Source organism: Mytilus californianus, unplaced genomic scaffold (assembly GCF_021869535.1).
Source record: "Mytilus californianus isolate M0D057914Y unplaced genomic scaffold, xbMytCali1.0.p SCAF_3, whole genome shotgun sequence".
Classification (NCBI taxonomy): domain Eukaryota; kingdom Metazoa; phylum Mollusca; class Bivalvia; order Mytilida; family Mytilidae; genus Mytilus; species Mytilus californianus.
This window is the reverse complement of record NW_026262679.1, coordinates 24,562,780-24,579,767: the sequence shown is the minus strand read 5'-3', so window position 1 is coordinate 24,579,767 and position 16,988 is coordinate 24,562,780. Positions and strand designations below refer to the sequence as shown.

At 31.4% G+C, this 16,988-nt stretch overlaps 1 protein-coding gene across 1 annotated transcript in view; it reads right to left on the bottom strand.

The window, feature by feature from the left end:
- The window catches only part of LOC127733425 (b(0,+)-type amino acid transporter 1-like), a 34,943-nt gene continuing 17,955 nt past the window's right edge, over positions 1 to 16,988 (bottom strand). Inside the window, exons 5-8 of the mRNA XM_052242789.1 lie at positions 11,179 to 11,276; positions 1,773 to 1,896; positions 959 to 1,062; positions 1 to 70 (exon numbers count right to left, since the gene is read on the bottom strand). Of these exons, the coding sequence (XP_052098749.1) occupies positions 1 to 70; positions 959 to 1,062; positions 1,773 to 1,896; positions 11,179 to 11,276 (396 nt within the window). The remainder of the gene's footprint in view (positions 71 to 958; positions 1,063 to 1,772; positions 1,897 to 11,178; positions 11,277 to 16,988) is intronic.

Below are 16,988 nucleotides of genomic sequence, written 5' to 3'. Positions count from 1 at the left end.
TTACTGTGTATGTTCAAGTACGACAAAATTTCTGGGGAATAAACCCGCACGAGCTGCAGCAGAAGAAAGCCTAGAAATAATATAAATGACACAATCTTATTAGTATGATTCTACACTGCAGTTCATGACGACTTATGGTATTAGAAGAAACAAAATCCTTGGGTGGTTTAACTACTATTTCTAAAGAAATTAACACGTAATATAACCAAGTAGATTTACTGATAATGTGAATATTTTTGAGTCCCTTTCTCGTAAAGAAGGCCATCGTAGTCTTGGAAGGAGAAATCATTGTACATGGTTCTCTTACCATCACTACTGTTAAGCCGTCAAATAGTTTGCCATGTACTGTTATAGCAAATGAGATTTAAACATTGATCAATAAGAATCAAGAATTACATTGGAAGTCACTTTATCATTTGAAAAGGAGTGGAATGAGAAAGAATTTTAAACCTTCCCAATTGTGACATTTTTACTGGGTGTGAATTCAAATGACGGGTGATGCATACATAACAGGGTACACTAAACCTGTCGATGCACCCGGTATCGCTCCTTTGGGAGTTCCTGCGATTATTTCAGTTTTTGTTTTATATCTTAATTTGTTTCTTCCTAATCGATTTTCAAATTTTGAACATAGGTATATATTGTCGCCTTAATTCTATCCATAATTCCTTTTTAATTTATTTCGACTTGACTTTTCAGACGAGGTAATGAAAAAGAGGGCACATATCTAGCGGACTAAAGATGTTTTTCTAGAAAAAAAAGTACTGTAGTCTCTGCAAAAATAACTGAAAACGAAAACAATATATAAGCTGAATGTAGCTTTTAAAGTTATAATAACCGATTTTAACCAGGTTGGTAAATTTTTCGTGAAACAAATATGACTCATAAATAATTTTTAAAAACATTGATTTTCAATTACCAAAAACAGTTATCCTGAATTGGCGACCTATTCACTTACCGACTACTGATAAAGAAGGCTATCGTTAATGTTCCATAACTTGAACATGCCACTATAATAGGGACAATAATAACAGCTGAGTTGATTTCGTACTTTGCCCATGTCTGAAATATAAAAAATCAAAGTAATTTACTAAAATATATAGGCAGACATATACGGATGTCTAACTTAATGTCATTTAATCTAAATTCGTCGACTATGTATGAAAATATTATTACTTAAATGAAATGGTTGACATATGTTATAGTCACTTATATTTTGATCTAGATGTCTTTTGATGTTTAATTATGTCATCGGGTTTATCTCTCATTGCTATTTATATATTTTTTTAAATCACAATACCACAACAAGAATATTTAAAGAAGATTAAGTTTACTTGTTTGTCAACCCCGATTGTAGGGGTTTGTTTTGTTCAGTTTTATTTTGTTATTGTCTTTTCGTTTATTTGTTTTTTCGTTATGGTTTATTTTTATCTTTTTAATCTTTTTCTTTTGCCACGGTGTTTCAAGGCCTATGTTGATTTACGAATCTAATTTCCCCTTAGTATCTTATATTATTTTTGCTGAATATACTAATAAGAATTCTTAAAACATGTCTTCCGCGATAAAAGGCTTATTCCACGTACATTAAGGTTATTCTCATCATATTGTCAATTATGACACATATTCAGATAAGAGTTTACATAACGGATAAAATGATATACTGACTATGAAATGATCATGAAATAAATGGAAATTTCTAGTTTTTGAAGAGATAAAAATGTACTTTTTAAAGTAAACTTGCTTCCTTTTACAATTTTGTATTTTCTATTTACCACTGCTACTGCCCATGATGATAGGAATTCATCTTTTGTTAATACAGAAAAGTAAGCTATGTTGACAAGTGAATAGATCGCAGTCACAAGTGTAATTGATGTTATCACACATAATGGCAGATTTCTGAAACAAAAGTTGAAAAAAACTTCAATGTTATCAGTGTGCTTTGGTTCTGTTCAAGAGACATGTAACTACTATTGAATATGTGAACAATATTTATTGCGTTAGAATCTTTTTTGACTAATATATAATAATTCTGCAAATAATCAGCTTTGTGTCATCAATATTTTCTGTTTCCTATCATGCTTTTCTTTGATATAGGGTTGCCGCTAACAAGAGAAGCTCATGAGAGATGAAATATTTTACTTTAGGAACACATGGTTGATGGTTACGGAAAGTATCCACAAATGACCGTGGATATGTTCCATCTGTCATAGCCAATAACTGTTTACCCGTCCGGAGGACCTGAGATCACAATTGGCTTTTGTGTAGTTCATGTTTCTCAATCATTTTTCTGTGTATTATTTTATGTCTTTTTTCTGTTGGCCATGGAGTTGTTTCCCGTTTTGACTTGTGATTTTGACTACCTTCGTGTCGTCTTCTCACTTTTGTATATAAAGAGCAATGTTCGCCAATCCACCCAAAAGAAGATCGTATCTTTCAAAATCCCTAAACCCTTTAAGAATTATCTTACATTAGTAAATGAATACATTGATGTTATCCGACACTTCAAGTGTTACATGGGTCATAACTGCATCATCATCATGTTAAAATTAACATGTTTGACTAACAAATTTAGTTTCATTGATTTTTCATTTTAATGAAAAATGTTCTTATTGGAAAAAAATAATACATTTATTTTGGAAAGATAGGCAAAATATGTATCTCACATTCAATTTTTGATGGCCTATTTAATATGACAATAACAGGAAGAGGATATAAACCAAATGTATATTGATTGTTGTCTTTCGCTGATAGAGAATATTAACAGTGTTCTCTTACCTTTTAGGATTGACTAGCTCCTCCAACTCATGATTTAAGTTTTGCCTACAATTTGAACTTAAAGTAAATCAATATAAAAAGGCAAAGACTGGAATAAAATGCATATGAGTGTTCTTGATATGTACTTGTACTGTGCATAAACACATCGTGGATCTTACTTTGAGCTACGTGCATTCATTGATTCGGTATTATCTATCAATGTTTTCTTGCACCTCTTCTTTTACTTTCCTAGTATGCCAATATAATAGAGAAGTGCTTTTCTGCCCTGATTTTAATATACGTTGTTCTATGAACCATTGAGAAAATTAAATTTTATATCTTCATGGATTGAAGACATGGCAAACTGTAACCTTTTTTTATACTACCTGTTATAAATCGCATTTATAAAAAAAAAAGATATTGATATATACTTACTTTGTATTGTATGAATGTTTACTTATAAAAACATCAAGCAGTAGGAATTAAAAATAAGATAAATATATGAAATATATACTTTAATGATGTTTTTTCTGTCTTAAAGGGAAACTTCGCAAAAAAATGAATAATTCATATTCTGTTCATTATGTATAAAAAAGCACAAATTCATAGATATTAAAGTTTTATTCTGTAAGTTAAGAGATCACCATCGATTTTAAATTTAGAGTATCAATTCTCCACATGCGGCCATTTTGACATCCTCCCCGAATATTGACCACGATATATCTATAAACCACAAAGGACCAAAACAAGCAGTAACCTAACGTAGCCGTAATAGAGTGTCGATATCTTGTCAAGCGTACGGTTGTTTTATCCGACAAGGAAAGCCAGAGACATATAATACATGTCTCTGGGAAAGCATAAACAGTTTCCCGGGTCACAAAAAAGATTATGATAGACATAGTTGTGCAACCTTTCCTAACTAACTTGATACGGAAAATGTAATTTTATATATATTATTTTTTAAATAACTAGTACTAATAGTATGGTCTGTCGTTTTGAAACTGTTTTGTTTACGAAGTATTTAAAACAAGAAATTGAAATTAGTTAAAAAGTCAAAGTTCAAAGTCATAAATAAGTGTTCCGTGTAAAATTGTTTTTGAAAATCTAGTTTGTTCATAATTGTTTTATGTAATAAACTTTTTAAAATAAATTCGGACCTTCACTTATCTGATCACCAGAATGGCTAACGGAATTGTTCCCAGAGGTATTGTGAGGTGACACGTACAGGTATTCAAGCGATTTCCTGTCGGGCTTTAAAACTGTTATTACACAATTACATAAAACAAGTTCGTGCATCACTTTTTTTCTGGGGGTATTGATCAGTGTACACGGCCGATAACATGTAACTTCCATTTTGAATCTATCAGGTGTAATATACAACTTTGTCTAGCGTATCCGATAGTGATATACTAGTCATTGCTAAACTCACACGCTTGTTTATAAATAACATTTTTGGTGTAAAGAATGATATTTATGAAAATTTAAATCATTAAAAAAAAAAAAAAAGATTTGATGAAATAAAAATCTATTAACACATTTTCCAAGGGTAAATTGGGGAAAATGTAAGTATATACTCGTTGTCAATAATTATGGACATTTTGAAACATACAAATATTGATTTAACAAAATGTGCGGCACTATTGACTAATATATAATAATTCTGCAAATAATCAGCTTTGTGTCATCAATATTTTCTGTTTCCTATCATGCTTTTCTTTGATATAGGGTTGCCGCTAACAAGAGAAGCTCATGAGAGATGAAATATTTTACTTTAGGAACACATGGTTGATGGTTACGGAAAGTATCCACAAATGACCGTGGATATGTTCCATCTGTCATAGCCAATAACTGTTTACCCGTCCGGAGGACCTGAGATCACAATTGGCTTTTGTGTAGTTCATGTTTCTCAATCATTTTTCTGTGTATTATTTTATGTCTTTTTTCTGTTGGCCATGGAGTTGTTTCCCGTTTTGACTTGTGATTTTGACTACCTTCGTGTCGTCTTCTCACTTTTGTATATAAAGAGCAATGTTCGCCAATCCACCCAAAAGAAGATCGTATCTTTCAAAATCCCTAAACCCTTTAAGAATTATCTTACATTAGTAAATGAATACATTGATGTTATCCGACACTTCAAGTGTTACATGGGTCATAACTGCATCATCATCATGTTAAAATTAACATGTTTGACTAACAAATTTAGTTTCATTGATTTTTCATTTTAATGAAAAATGTTCTTATTGGAAAAAAATAATACATTTATTTTGGAAAGATAGGCAAAATATGTATCTCACATTCAATTTTTGATGGCCTATTTAATATGACAATAACAGGAAGAGGATATAAACCAAATGTATATTGATTGTTGTCTTTCGCTGATAGAGAATATTAACAGTGTTCTCTTACCTTTTAGGATTGACTAGCTCCTCCAACTCATGATTTAAGTTTTGCCTACAATTTGAACTTAAAGTAAATCAATATAAAAAGGCAAAGACTGGAATAAAATGCATATGAGTGTTCTTGATATGTACTTGTACTGTGCATAAACACATCGTGGATCTTACTTTGAGCTACGTGCATTCATTGATTCGGTATTATCTATCAATGTTTTCTTGCACCTCTTCTTTTACTTTCCTAGTATGCCAATATAATAGAGAAGTGCTTTTCTGCCCTGATTTTAATATACGTTGTTCTATGAACCATTGAGAAAATTAAATTTTATATCTTCATGGATTGAAGACATGGCAAACTGTAACCTTTTTTTATACTACCTGTTATAAATCGCATTTATAAAAAAAAAAGATATTGATATATACTTACTTTGTATTGTATGAATGTTTACTTATAAAAACATCAAGCAGTAGGAATTAAAAATAAGATAAATATATGAAATATATACTTTAATGATGTTTTTTCTGTCTTAAAGGGAAACTTCGCAAAAAAATGAATAATTCATATTCTGTTCATTATGTATAAAAAAGCACAAATTCATAGATATTAAAGTTTTATTCTGTAAGTTAAGAGATCACCATCGATTTTAAATTTAGAGTATCAATTCTCCACATGCGGCCATTTTGACATCCTCCCCGAATATTGACCACGATATATCTATAAACCACAAAGGACCAAAACAAGCAGTAACCTAACGTAGCCGTAATAGAGTGTCGATATCTTGTCAAGCGTACGGTTGTTTTATCCGACAAGGAAAGCCAGAGACATATAATACATGTCTCTGGGAAAGCATAAACAGTTTCCCGGGTCACAAAAAAGATTATGATAGACATAGTTGTGCAACCTTTCCTAACTAACTTGATACGGAAAATGTAATTTTATATATATTATTTTTTAAATAACTAGTACTAATAGTATGGTCTGTCGTTTTGAAACTGTTTTGTTTACGAAGTATTTAAAACAAGAAATTGAAATTAGTTAAAAAGTCAAAGTTCAAAGTCATAAATAAGTGTTCCGTGTAAAATTGTTTTTGAAAATCTAGTTTGTTCATAATTGTTTTATGTAATAAACTTTTTAAAATAAATTCGGACCTTCACTTATCTGATCACCAGAATGGCTAAAGGAATTGTTCCCAGAGGTATTGTGAGGTGACACGTACAGGTATTCAAGCGATTTCCTGTCGGGCTTTAAAACTGTTATTACACAATTACATAAAACAAGTTCGTGCATCACTTTTTTTCTGGGGGTATTGATCAGTGTACACGGCCGATAACATGTAACTTCCATTTTGAATCTATCAGGTGTAATATACAACTTTGTCTAGCGTATCCGATAGTGATATACTAGTCATTGCTAAACTCACACGCTTGTTTATAAATAACATTTTTGGTGTAAAGAATGATATTTATGAAAATTTAAATCATTAAAAAAAAAAAAAAAGATTTGATGAAATAAAAATCTATTAACACATTTTCCAAGGGTAAATTGGGGAAAATGTAAGTATATACTCGTTGTCAATAATTATGGACATTTTGAAACATACAAATATTGATTTAACAAAATGTGCGGCACTTGTCGATCATTGGTTTACACGCCTAGATGGAAGGTTTATAGGGGACTATGGATAGTCGCAATATAGAACTGATATCATACAAGTATATTGAATATACGAGAGAAACATCCAGAACCAATCTGATTTAAATACAGGTCGATATCTAACTTGCTTTGGTTCATCGAAGCTATAGACATAGTAAGATCACAGATTTATATTTCAATAAGATTATTTTGAACAGTTTAAGAAATTCGTCATCATCACATTTTCCTGGTCCGACATGCATGTTATATATATATGCCACTGGACGTGCACTAATGATCCCCAAAAGCCTATTTGAAGAAATAAAGAAACTTCACTCAGGATAGACTGATGGTAGTTGTATTAACGTCTGGTCAGCTAGAGGGTTGATTAATTTATTTAGTTAGCTTGTAGGGGATTTAACCACTCTTAATATTGCACTTATGCTTTAGATATTAAATGACAGTACCGGTAATATAAGAGAAAATATAAATACGAAAAGTCGCATATCTGATAGAAAAGGACTCACCATGAACTATAGGATTGTACGTACGATTGTCATTCTTAATCGCATAACGGACAGTCATTTAAATGCATGCATGTACGCTGTGATAAAAAGGGGTGTCGCAGTTGCAAAGTATTCATCATAAATCTATGTCAAGTTTATTATTTCCTTTTATTTCTATAAGTTAACGCAGAGACATGTATACACTAGATCTCTATTTAACGACAAGCAACTATATAAATATCTGAATCTGATGTGACTTACCGTTCATCTCTTTCTTTTTTCTCATTTTTTTTTATTTTTGCAGGAATATACACATTGTAAGATATACTGTTCCTCGATTTGGGGGGGGGGGGGGGGGGGGGGTCTGAGGTCATGCCTATCTATCTATGATTAACCTTGACATTTCCGGGTATAACAGAGCTACTTGTATATTACCTGAATGTGGTTAGGTGACGTCCCATGAGGTCTTACGTATACATGTTCATATTTATAATGGTTTCTGATATAACAATTAGGTTTTATAACATTCACACTTCTGCATGTTCTGTATACCAAATTCGTATCTTTTTTTCAGACCGAATGAGGATGTGAATATTTTCCAGGATCAAATTAATTTCGGGATTTTTTTTATTTCTTTGTATTAAATCTCAGAAATTTACAGAATATACTGCTTGTCCGCTTTAGGAGTTTTCTTGTCAGTTTAAACAGACGTATATATATGTCTCTGGTTTAGAGTGGGTTTATGAATGAATGATAAGTCTTACAAAGGTACAAGATATCAAGCACATTGAAAATTGATTTCGCCGTTCTGTCTACATTTAAAAAAGGAAAGTTGACGTTAGATTGATTCTGTTAATTTTTTTAAACATCGTTGGTCAAATAGCTTAAGAATTATATAAATACGTTGTGAGATTTATAATATTTCAATAAGGGCATTCCTGATTAGGTAAATGAAGATCGCTTTGGACGACAAAACTATATTTTCGTAACTGATAATTTTCTCTGCACATTTAAATATTCAAGGTTACCGATGATAATTTAAAATAGTACTGTTTTGATTTATACGCTCGTTTTCGTGGGCCATTTATAATATTTATATAATTATTTTATTAAAAGTGATTCAGAATTTCGATGTTACAACAAAATACTCACCTATTTATTTAAAAACTGACCAAATGCAAAATGTTAAAAAAATATATATATAACGGCGATTAAGGTATTTTGCCACCATATTCCTCCCTTAATAATTAAAAAAAAATCTGTCTCATACCTTCAACGGTGAACCCTTGAGGACAAACACCACTCTAGTGAAGATCAAAGGATTAAAATTACATAATGCTAATCTTTTAATTACCGTGAATTTAACCACGCCTTTACCAGGTGGTGTTAGCATAATACACATGCATTGTATTTACACAGTACTAGACTGAAGCCAGGATTTGTATAGTAAGACAAATTCTCGACTGAAGTAATAGGGGAGAATACAAACGTGAATTTCTATTATACTATCATTTATATATGTTGTTCAACATATCCGTCGAAAACAAAATCATAAAAAAATTCGATTGTATGATTTGCTTTTATTACTATAATTATATCAAAATCCTTAAAATATAAATCGTAAATTTTAATTTAAAAAAATGCACGGCTGATCACTTTTCTTTCTGAATTGTTAGTTGGTTAATAGCTACACCAAAAGTCGTTGATGCGCTTTAAATCGCGTTATTAGATGATTAACGAACAAGACTTTAAATGAGATTAATCCACTCCCGGCATGCAAAAAGACTTAAACTACGTCACATAAGTCAGGAAGTTTGAATAAATAGAATTAATAATTCCCAATTTTCTTCTTTATTAGTTTTCATATCCAGATTAAACTTGGTGAATATGTTTTTAATGGTATTATGAACATAATAAGATGATAAGTAAAAAATCGCGAATTTTCCCTTTAATAACCCCTGTTTCTTCTGAAATTACCGGTAAAATCCTCCACTTTAACTTATTAATGAATCCCGGCATAAATAATAAACGTTATCTGGACCTGGATATTATAATGTACAAATTTTAAAAGAATAAGATCGATCTTCGACTGATATTTTCAATATTTCCGAATATCGTATGGTGTTTATGTTTAAGTATAAGAAAGATAAATAATATATGTGTTATGTTAAGTGATTCGCAGCGCTAAGATGATTTTTTTTTTTATAAAAAGTTGTTTTATATGACTTTCTTGCGAACTTCCTGTTTGGATACTGCATGTGATAAATATTCGTTGTTTCTTTGAATTTTACCTCACATACTTTTATTTGTTTAATGAGAATGTTCTCACCAACCGCCATATGTAAATAATCCACTGTAGATTGCCATAGCAATGCTTGTAGGATTTGTGGAACTTCCTTCAAATCCCGACGACATACTTCCAAACTCACCTACAATTAAACAACCTTTTTCCATACTGTTTTGAAGTTTTTGTTTTTCCTTTTTTTATAAATGCAGACTTAATTTGAGTTTTACACTTATCCAACGTAACCACCAGTCCTGCTTCACTTTTCAAAGACGTTCTGAGTGAAATGTAAAAGAAATCAAAATCCCTTAACTCTTGGATCGTGTTTCTGAACGTTTAAAGTGGGTCTTTGTCATCAAAATACCGAAAGTATTTCCTGTATGTCTGTCATTGTAAAAACACTAAATTCTTTAATCAATAGCATATATAAGATTGTTGTTTTATAAAAAAGGTAGCTATTAAAAAAAACCATTTTAGCCAAATAACATCTCAATATTTCGATCAAACATGACACTTCAGCAGTACTTCCTCCAACATAACCCTTCAACCCACAGTTCAAATTAACGAAATAGTTTCTACCTTTGTATATCTTGATTAATCCTCCAATAATTATCATAAGTAATCCAGCAACTTTCAAAACCGTAAACAGTATATGCGTTCTTGCTGCCAGTCTTACGCTGATACAGTTTATTATTCCAGTGCTTACTGCAATAAAAAAAAAAGCTTTCATACGTGCAAACACAATTATTGTTTCTTTTCCTGTTTATATAAAGATTCCGCTTTATCGTTGATGAATTTTTCTCTGTTTTATTTTTAATGTTGTGATTGATACTGCGTTTCCATGGCGAGTTCTCTTTGTTTCAACTTCAAGTAAAAAACAATGTTGAGAACAAATTCATAATAATTTGTCAATATGATAGAAATTTTCAATTTCAGTTTATTTTTTTTAACTTGTATGTCTGATAATTGGTGTTCAAAGTCAGTTATGGGAATTGGACGATAAGAATAGTTACATTACATAATGCACTTGGTTTATACTTAAAACTTTTCTCTAGCAATGTGATGAAATTTTTTCACCAGTTGATCATATGAATAGATTGTTTCACTGCAAATTGAAAAGGTGTTTTGATCCATTGGTATTATGGAAGGACAAAGCCTCTGAGATTAAAACTGTAAACAATTGACTAACTGTTTAATTCTATCAAAATATATCTAAATGCTTAAAATCATTTATAAATAAGCTGTACTAAATTTATTTTAATTTTTTCTGTTTCATAAATAACCGATTTTTATCCTAGCAAAAAATTTAACAGCAACACATAAAGTATCCTCTTGTATGACTAACAACAGTGTTAAATATTTTGCTGCACAGGTCGCATATGTGTTTATAATTAGTTTCTTTAATTTTATATTTCACCAATCAATGTTTAACGGGAAATATTCTTTAGATTGTTCCGTTTAACTGAACACGTATACGTACTAATTACTGCAGAGGCAAACAATTTCAGAATCAGATTATTTGGTTCACAGTCATCAATTATAACTTTTGAGAAATATTCTGCTAGAGTTAAACTCAATACAACTGATGAAACTGGCAGAATTTAAAACTGGCACCATGCAAACATGAATGCAGGAAATGTCCCAAATACTTTTAACAAATAGTTAAAGTCACCACCGGATCTTGGTATCAACAATCCAAGTTCTACCTAAATCACGGCACCTGAAGGAAAACATGTTTATTTATTACTGTAAATCTTGTGTATGATCGTTTTTGGTATTGTTGGCTGTAATAATCAATTATTGTCCTCATGATAAGTTTAATACCAAATAAATGTTAAATTTAAATTCAGTTATTTTTCAGAGCTAAAAGGCGTCAAATGTTATAAACGATGAGAGATTAACAGATTCTATATTTCCTGATCCTGAAGACCGAAATTGTATGATATAACTTATTGAAAATTGAAGTAAGTGAGAATTGATTAGATTTTCCCCATAAAAAGTCTAATCATTTACATTTCAGTTTTAGTTCATCATTCATAATTGATAATAATATGACTTCAGATTGTTTTTTTTTTAATCGACGCAAGAGAGTAGTACATTTCATGAATTCAGTACAACGGAATAATAATGTTCTTCAATATAAATGAATATAAAAAACAAGTTGCTTTCTTTAAAAAAAGAAAAGCAATACGTGAACCTAAGATCGCTGGTCACCAAAAGATTGTTGCTGAATTTTTGTTTGCTTTTGAACTGAAATAATTGACTGTGAATAGAAGAAGATAATGATGATGTTAAACTACCTTTATTAAAACTATGTAATTGTGTGTACATTCTTGCACAAGTCAGTTGAAAGCAATGCTGGATAGTTGTGAATAAAAAAGTGTATGTATACAGCTACTATTTGAATATACATTTTAAAGCTCGGCTATTTTATTTATTCCCTGGGAATATACATAATTTTTTCATAACCCTTTTGCAAATCCCACTTTCTACAAACCAGATGTCTAATGCAAATTGCACAAACCAATAGCAATATAAATTTAAGCACTCAGTTTGCTTTATAATCTGGATGCATTTATTTTTATCTGTCATATCTTTATATTTTGTTTCTTGCATGGATGCCTTCAAATTCTCAACTCATTATTGAAGCTGTATGAACTCATGGTAGATGTTGTATAGATAATTTTAAAGTCTAATTTCCATTTGAAGTGGAACCCTGTGGCATGCAACTCATAAGAAGGTTTCGTTTATTTTTCTTAAGAGTAACACACCAGCTTCATTGGGCCCTCTTATATAGAGACTTATTTTAGTCTCATAAAACATATCAAATTTTAAGGATTTCTTGATTTTACTTAAATCAATCCAAATATTCTACAGAGAAACTTGGTTTTGAAGAATATCTTATTTATGAAGTTTCATGAATACCTGAACATATTCTCAAAAGAAACAATTTATATAAAAGATATGTAGATATAAAACGATACCAGGATTATAATGTTGTACGCCATACGCGAGTTAAGTCTACAAAGAATCATCAGTGACTCTCGAATAAAAATCGAAATTGTCACAGCTAATAATAGGACAGTGACTCAAAACAAAACAAAAGAGAAACAGCTAGAGGTCAGAATACCGTAAGTTACATGATGACCGTGCTTGAAAGTCACATGTCAATCGCTTACTGCCGTGTCTTGAATTTGAATAAGAAAAGCGAAAATTCTCATTCACGAGTGAAATTAATATTAATGCATGCACGTGGTATTTTTGTCCATAAAATAGTAAATAGAAAGCATTCGCATTGATACTCTGGATAAGAATACACATTTGCGTCATCGCATTAATATAATAGTTGAATTGGGATGTCAAACTACCTACCTCAAGTGTTTTGACTCCGGATTCATTGACATTTTATCCGGAATTTTTGTGATAGTGGACGTGTGAACAGGATGATGTATAATGTGAATGAATCAAGACATTCTGTATGCATGTGCCTGCCCCACGTCAGGAGCCTGTAATTCAGTGGTTGTCTTTTGTTTATGTGTTACTTTTTTGTTTTTCGTTCATTTTTTGTACATAAATCAGGCCGTTAGTTTTCTCCTTTGAATTGTTTTACATTGTCATTTCGGGGCCTTTTATAGCTAACTGTGCGGTATGGGCTTTGCTTATTGTTGAAGGCTGTACGGTGACCTATAGTTGTTTATTTCTGTGTCATTTGGTCTCCTGTGGAGAGTTGTCTCATTGGCAATCATATCACATCTTCTTTTTTATAGTCTTTATTGTTTTACTTTCCAATCTACAAATGAACTTTGATTGTTGAAATATACAATGTCACGTGTTAGCCCATCCACAGAGGGACCGTATCAAAGACATAGAAAACTACCTGTATAAATGATCGAAAATTGTCGAGACGTTCCGAGAATCTTGATTCCAAGGTATATCGAGTGGCCCATAGACACTTCCAAAACTCCTCAGGGGGTTCACGCAAAAAATGTAATAAAGTTTGAAAAAAAACTTCCTATTGTAATAATTTTTTTTTCTTTTATAATGTAGTCATAGATTTTTACCTAATTTAATATCTTAACTTTATAATGTATTCATAGATGCTTACCTGATGCCGAGATTAATCCACAGACAAACCATATCAAAAGACATAGTCCAACACCCAGAATTTACCAAAACTCCTTTTGGTGATACAAATATACCTGAACCTATGAAAAAAAATCTATAAATACTTATTCCATTCATATTTAACATACAAGAAGAGAATATAGTATTTTCCTGTGACGAAGACAAATAATTCGATAGAACAAAGTTTAGGTCTATTTCAAAAAACCTATTGCTAAGTAAAACAAATATCTTCATAAGAGTACATTATATTCTCAAAAGGCAGCATGTTTTTGGAATATTGTCAAAACACGATGATTTTGTGCAATTTTTTACTTTAAAAAAATCAGAACATTTTGGTCGCTACAAAAAAAAGGTTCTGCTCCCATAAGATGCCAGGGTTTATGTTGAATCCCGGGACACAACAAACTCCTGGATCAGGGGTTTAGGCCAAAGTTATCTATGCAAAAAAACTGTTGTAAGTTATGAAAATCTCATAAAATAAAAAAACGGTTTATTTAATATTCCTTCAAGATGTTATTTTGTATTACAAGTTTTCATCACCAAAAAAATGAAAACAACACGTAATAAAAGCAAGCGTCCAAAGCGCTTTTCTGAATTTACCTATATAAAGAACGCTTAAAGCCTAATATTTGAAAGCCAATGGTGTATAAAAATCTAAACATTTGAAGAGCTATATGATTAGAAAAGACCTAAAAAAAATAGCCAAATCTATCTAAGGTCAACTTTGCCTGAGGGAGTTGAAATCTTATAATATAGTTTCTTGATAATTTCAAAATCTATAGACGGACAATTTTTGAAAGGTTTGTTATAAATCATGTCAGTACCGAAGTTCCGACTACTGAGCTGATTATGCCCTCGGGGATTGATAGTCCACCAGCAGAGGTATCGACCCAGTGCTGTAAAAAATGAAAACAACACGTTATAAAATCATGCGTCCGAAGCGCTTTTCTGGATTAACCTTCATCAGGAACACTCAGAGCCGAATATGTGGAAGAAAAGGATGTATTTAGAAAGGTTTGATATAAATCATGTCAGTACCGAAGTACTGGCTACTGAGCTGACAATACCATCGGGGACTCAGTCCACCAGTAGAGGTATCGACCCAGTGCTGTAAAATATAACTATTTCTATGTAAAATTTGTAAGATTTAAAAGCTAAAACAATTATGGTCAATTTCAACACTTTGTGAAACCTACCCCTTTATCATTATATACGATTTATTTTCAATTGTCCATAAATGTTAAAACTAACTGTTTTAACCACGAAATTTAAATGCAGTCTTTCGAACTTCATTTGGTGCTATTAGAGATTTGTTCGATCTCGAGCTTATTTATCCAATTAATACTGCATTACTAGCAGGAGAATTTTCTTCTAAACATGTTTGCAAACAATAGCATGTTTCAAATGATATACAAATTCTTTTCTAGGTCAAATTCTTTAGTGTTTTATGGAAAAGCTTTTACAGTGTTTAAACATGATTAATACTTTACCAATTATTGAGCCAACAATAATGGAAACACCACTGAAAATCCAAGTCTGTGTGTCACTGGAACCGTGTCTATATTTGGTATTCCACTTTTGTCGTTCTCCATGACTTTAGCTTATGAATATTATAGCTATCTGTTTACCTATCAAACATTTTTAGCATATAGTTGTTTACTTTCCAGTTATAGTTATGAACTTTGTAATTTGTGCTAAATGCAGATATATTTGAGGTTTCACATTATTTTCTCTGCAATCATTTAAGGTAGCACAATACAAAGATTTTTATACCTCCAATCTCCCAATTTCTAAATGCTGTAACTTTCTAACGGATGCATGGAAATTAATAAAAGAGGTATTTATGGATAAATAAAAGATTAATCTTTCAAATGACTGCAATTTTTATGATATGCAACCATTATGTAATCAATTATGATGTAATTAGTGACAAAATCTTAGTCAGTTCACTTGAATGAATTTAGCTTTATCCTCTTTATCTTCATACAGAAAGTTTTAACCCAATCTGATTCAACACAGTATGAGCTCCAAAAGGGTGTCTCAGATTTTTCCTGTGATGTTTCATTCCCTCTTAAATATCTAATTAGTGTAACCATTCTAACATCATAAAGTATACAATGTTTAATTGGGTGTAACATCTGTTCTGTACATTCTATTTAAAATCTGAGACACCCTTTTGCAGATAATAGGCACATGAACAACATATACCAAAACCAAGCCTCTAGGGGTACCCATGGAGGAGCTAATTTCATTCAACAGTGGAATTTCATGTAAATATCTGTAGTTGAAAAACTTCAGAAGGTAAGTTTTCCCCCTTTGAACCTCATTCGTGTGTTTAAAAGAGGCAAATGTACCATGATATGGACATATAATTGACATTGAATCATAAATCAGCAATGATTTGACAAGAGAGAAAGAATTTAGTTACAGGACAGTTTACAAAAATAGTTTTCTACTAATATGTATTTTCAGTTTGAAATATCTTCATAGAAAATGAGTATCATAAATACACTTTAAAAGTGGGTATTAGACTCCTATTTCTACAGATAGTTAATATCCAAACTAATCTAATAAAAAATAGATCACGATTCTCATTATGGCATACCAATTTACTACCAGGTACAGGCACTTTAACGGAGAAACATTTTTTTTTCATTCCAGAAACTTGCCATTATGGATTATAACATCCGTATTTCTGGTACTTGTTGTATACTTCATGGTGAATGTGTCCTACTTCACGGTTTTAACCAAGGGGGAATTTGTATCGTCATGGGCTGTGGCAGCGGTATGAACTATCATAATTTACTTAGTATTGGTTCATAAGTATCACATAAAAGCTGATTTCTTTTCCATCTGTACAAAGTATTTGGTATTATCTGCTACTATACTTCTGTATACATACCCATCAAATTTAGTTGTGACCAAAAATGAGATGAGACTCCGGTAGTGTACGCGTATCCAGACTGTTATTGTATGCGTTAACCGTTATATTATACTGATATAAAAATAAGGAGATGTGATAGCCATTGAGACAAATGTCTATAAAAGGCCTATGAACAAAGATGTGAACAATTACAGGCCACCTATTTGAAACAAAACCAACGGCCTGATTTATAATTAAAACCATCAATAATAATAGTTATGGCATCTTTTAATGAAACAATTAATATCAGCACATTTGTTTGCAAAAAGCGCCTGTGCGCTTCGTGTGAAATGTGCTTTGGTGTGCTTAATTTGGGAAAAGAAAGAGGAGATTAAGATTCCAAAGGGGGGGGGGCAATTAAATCAATGGA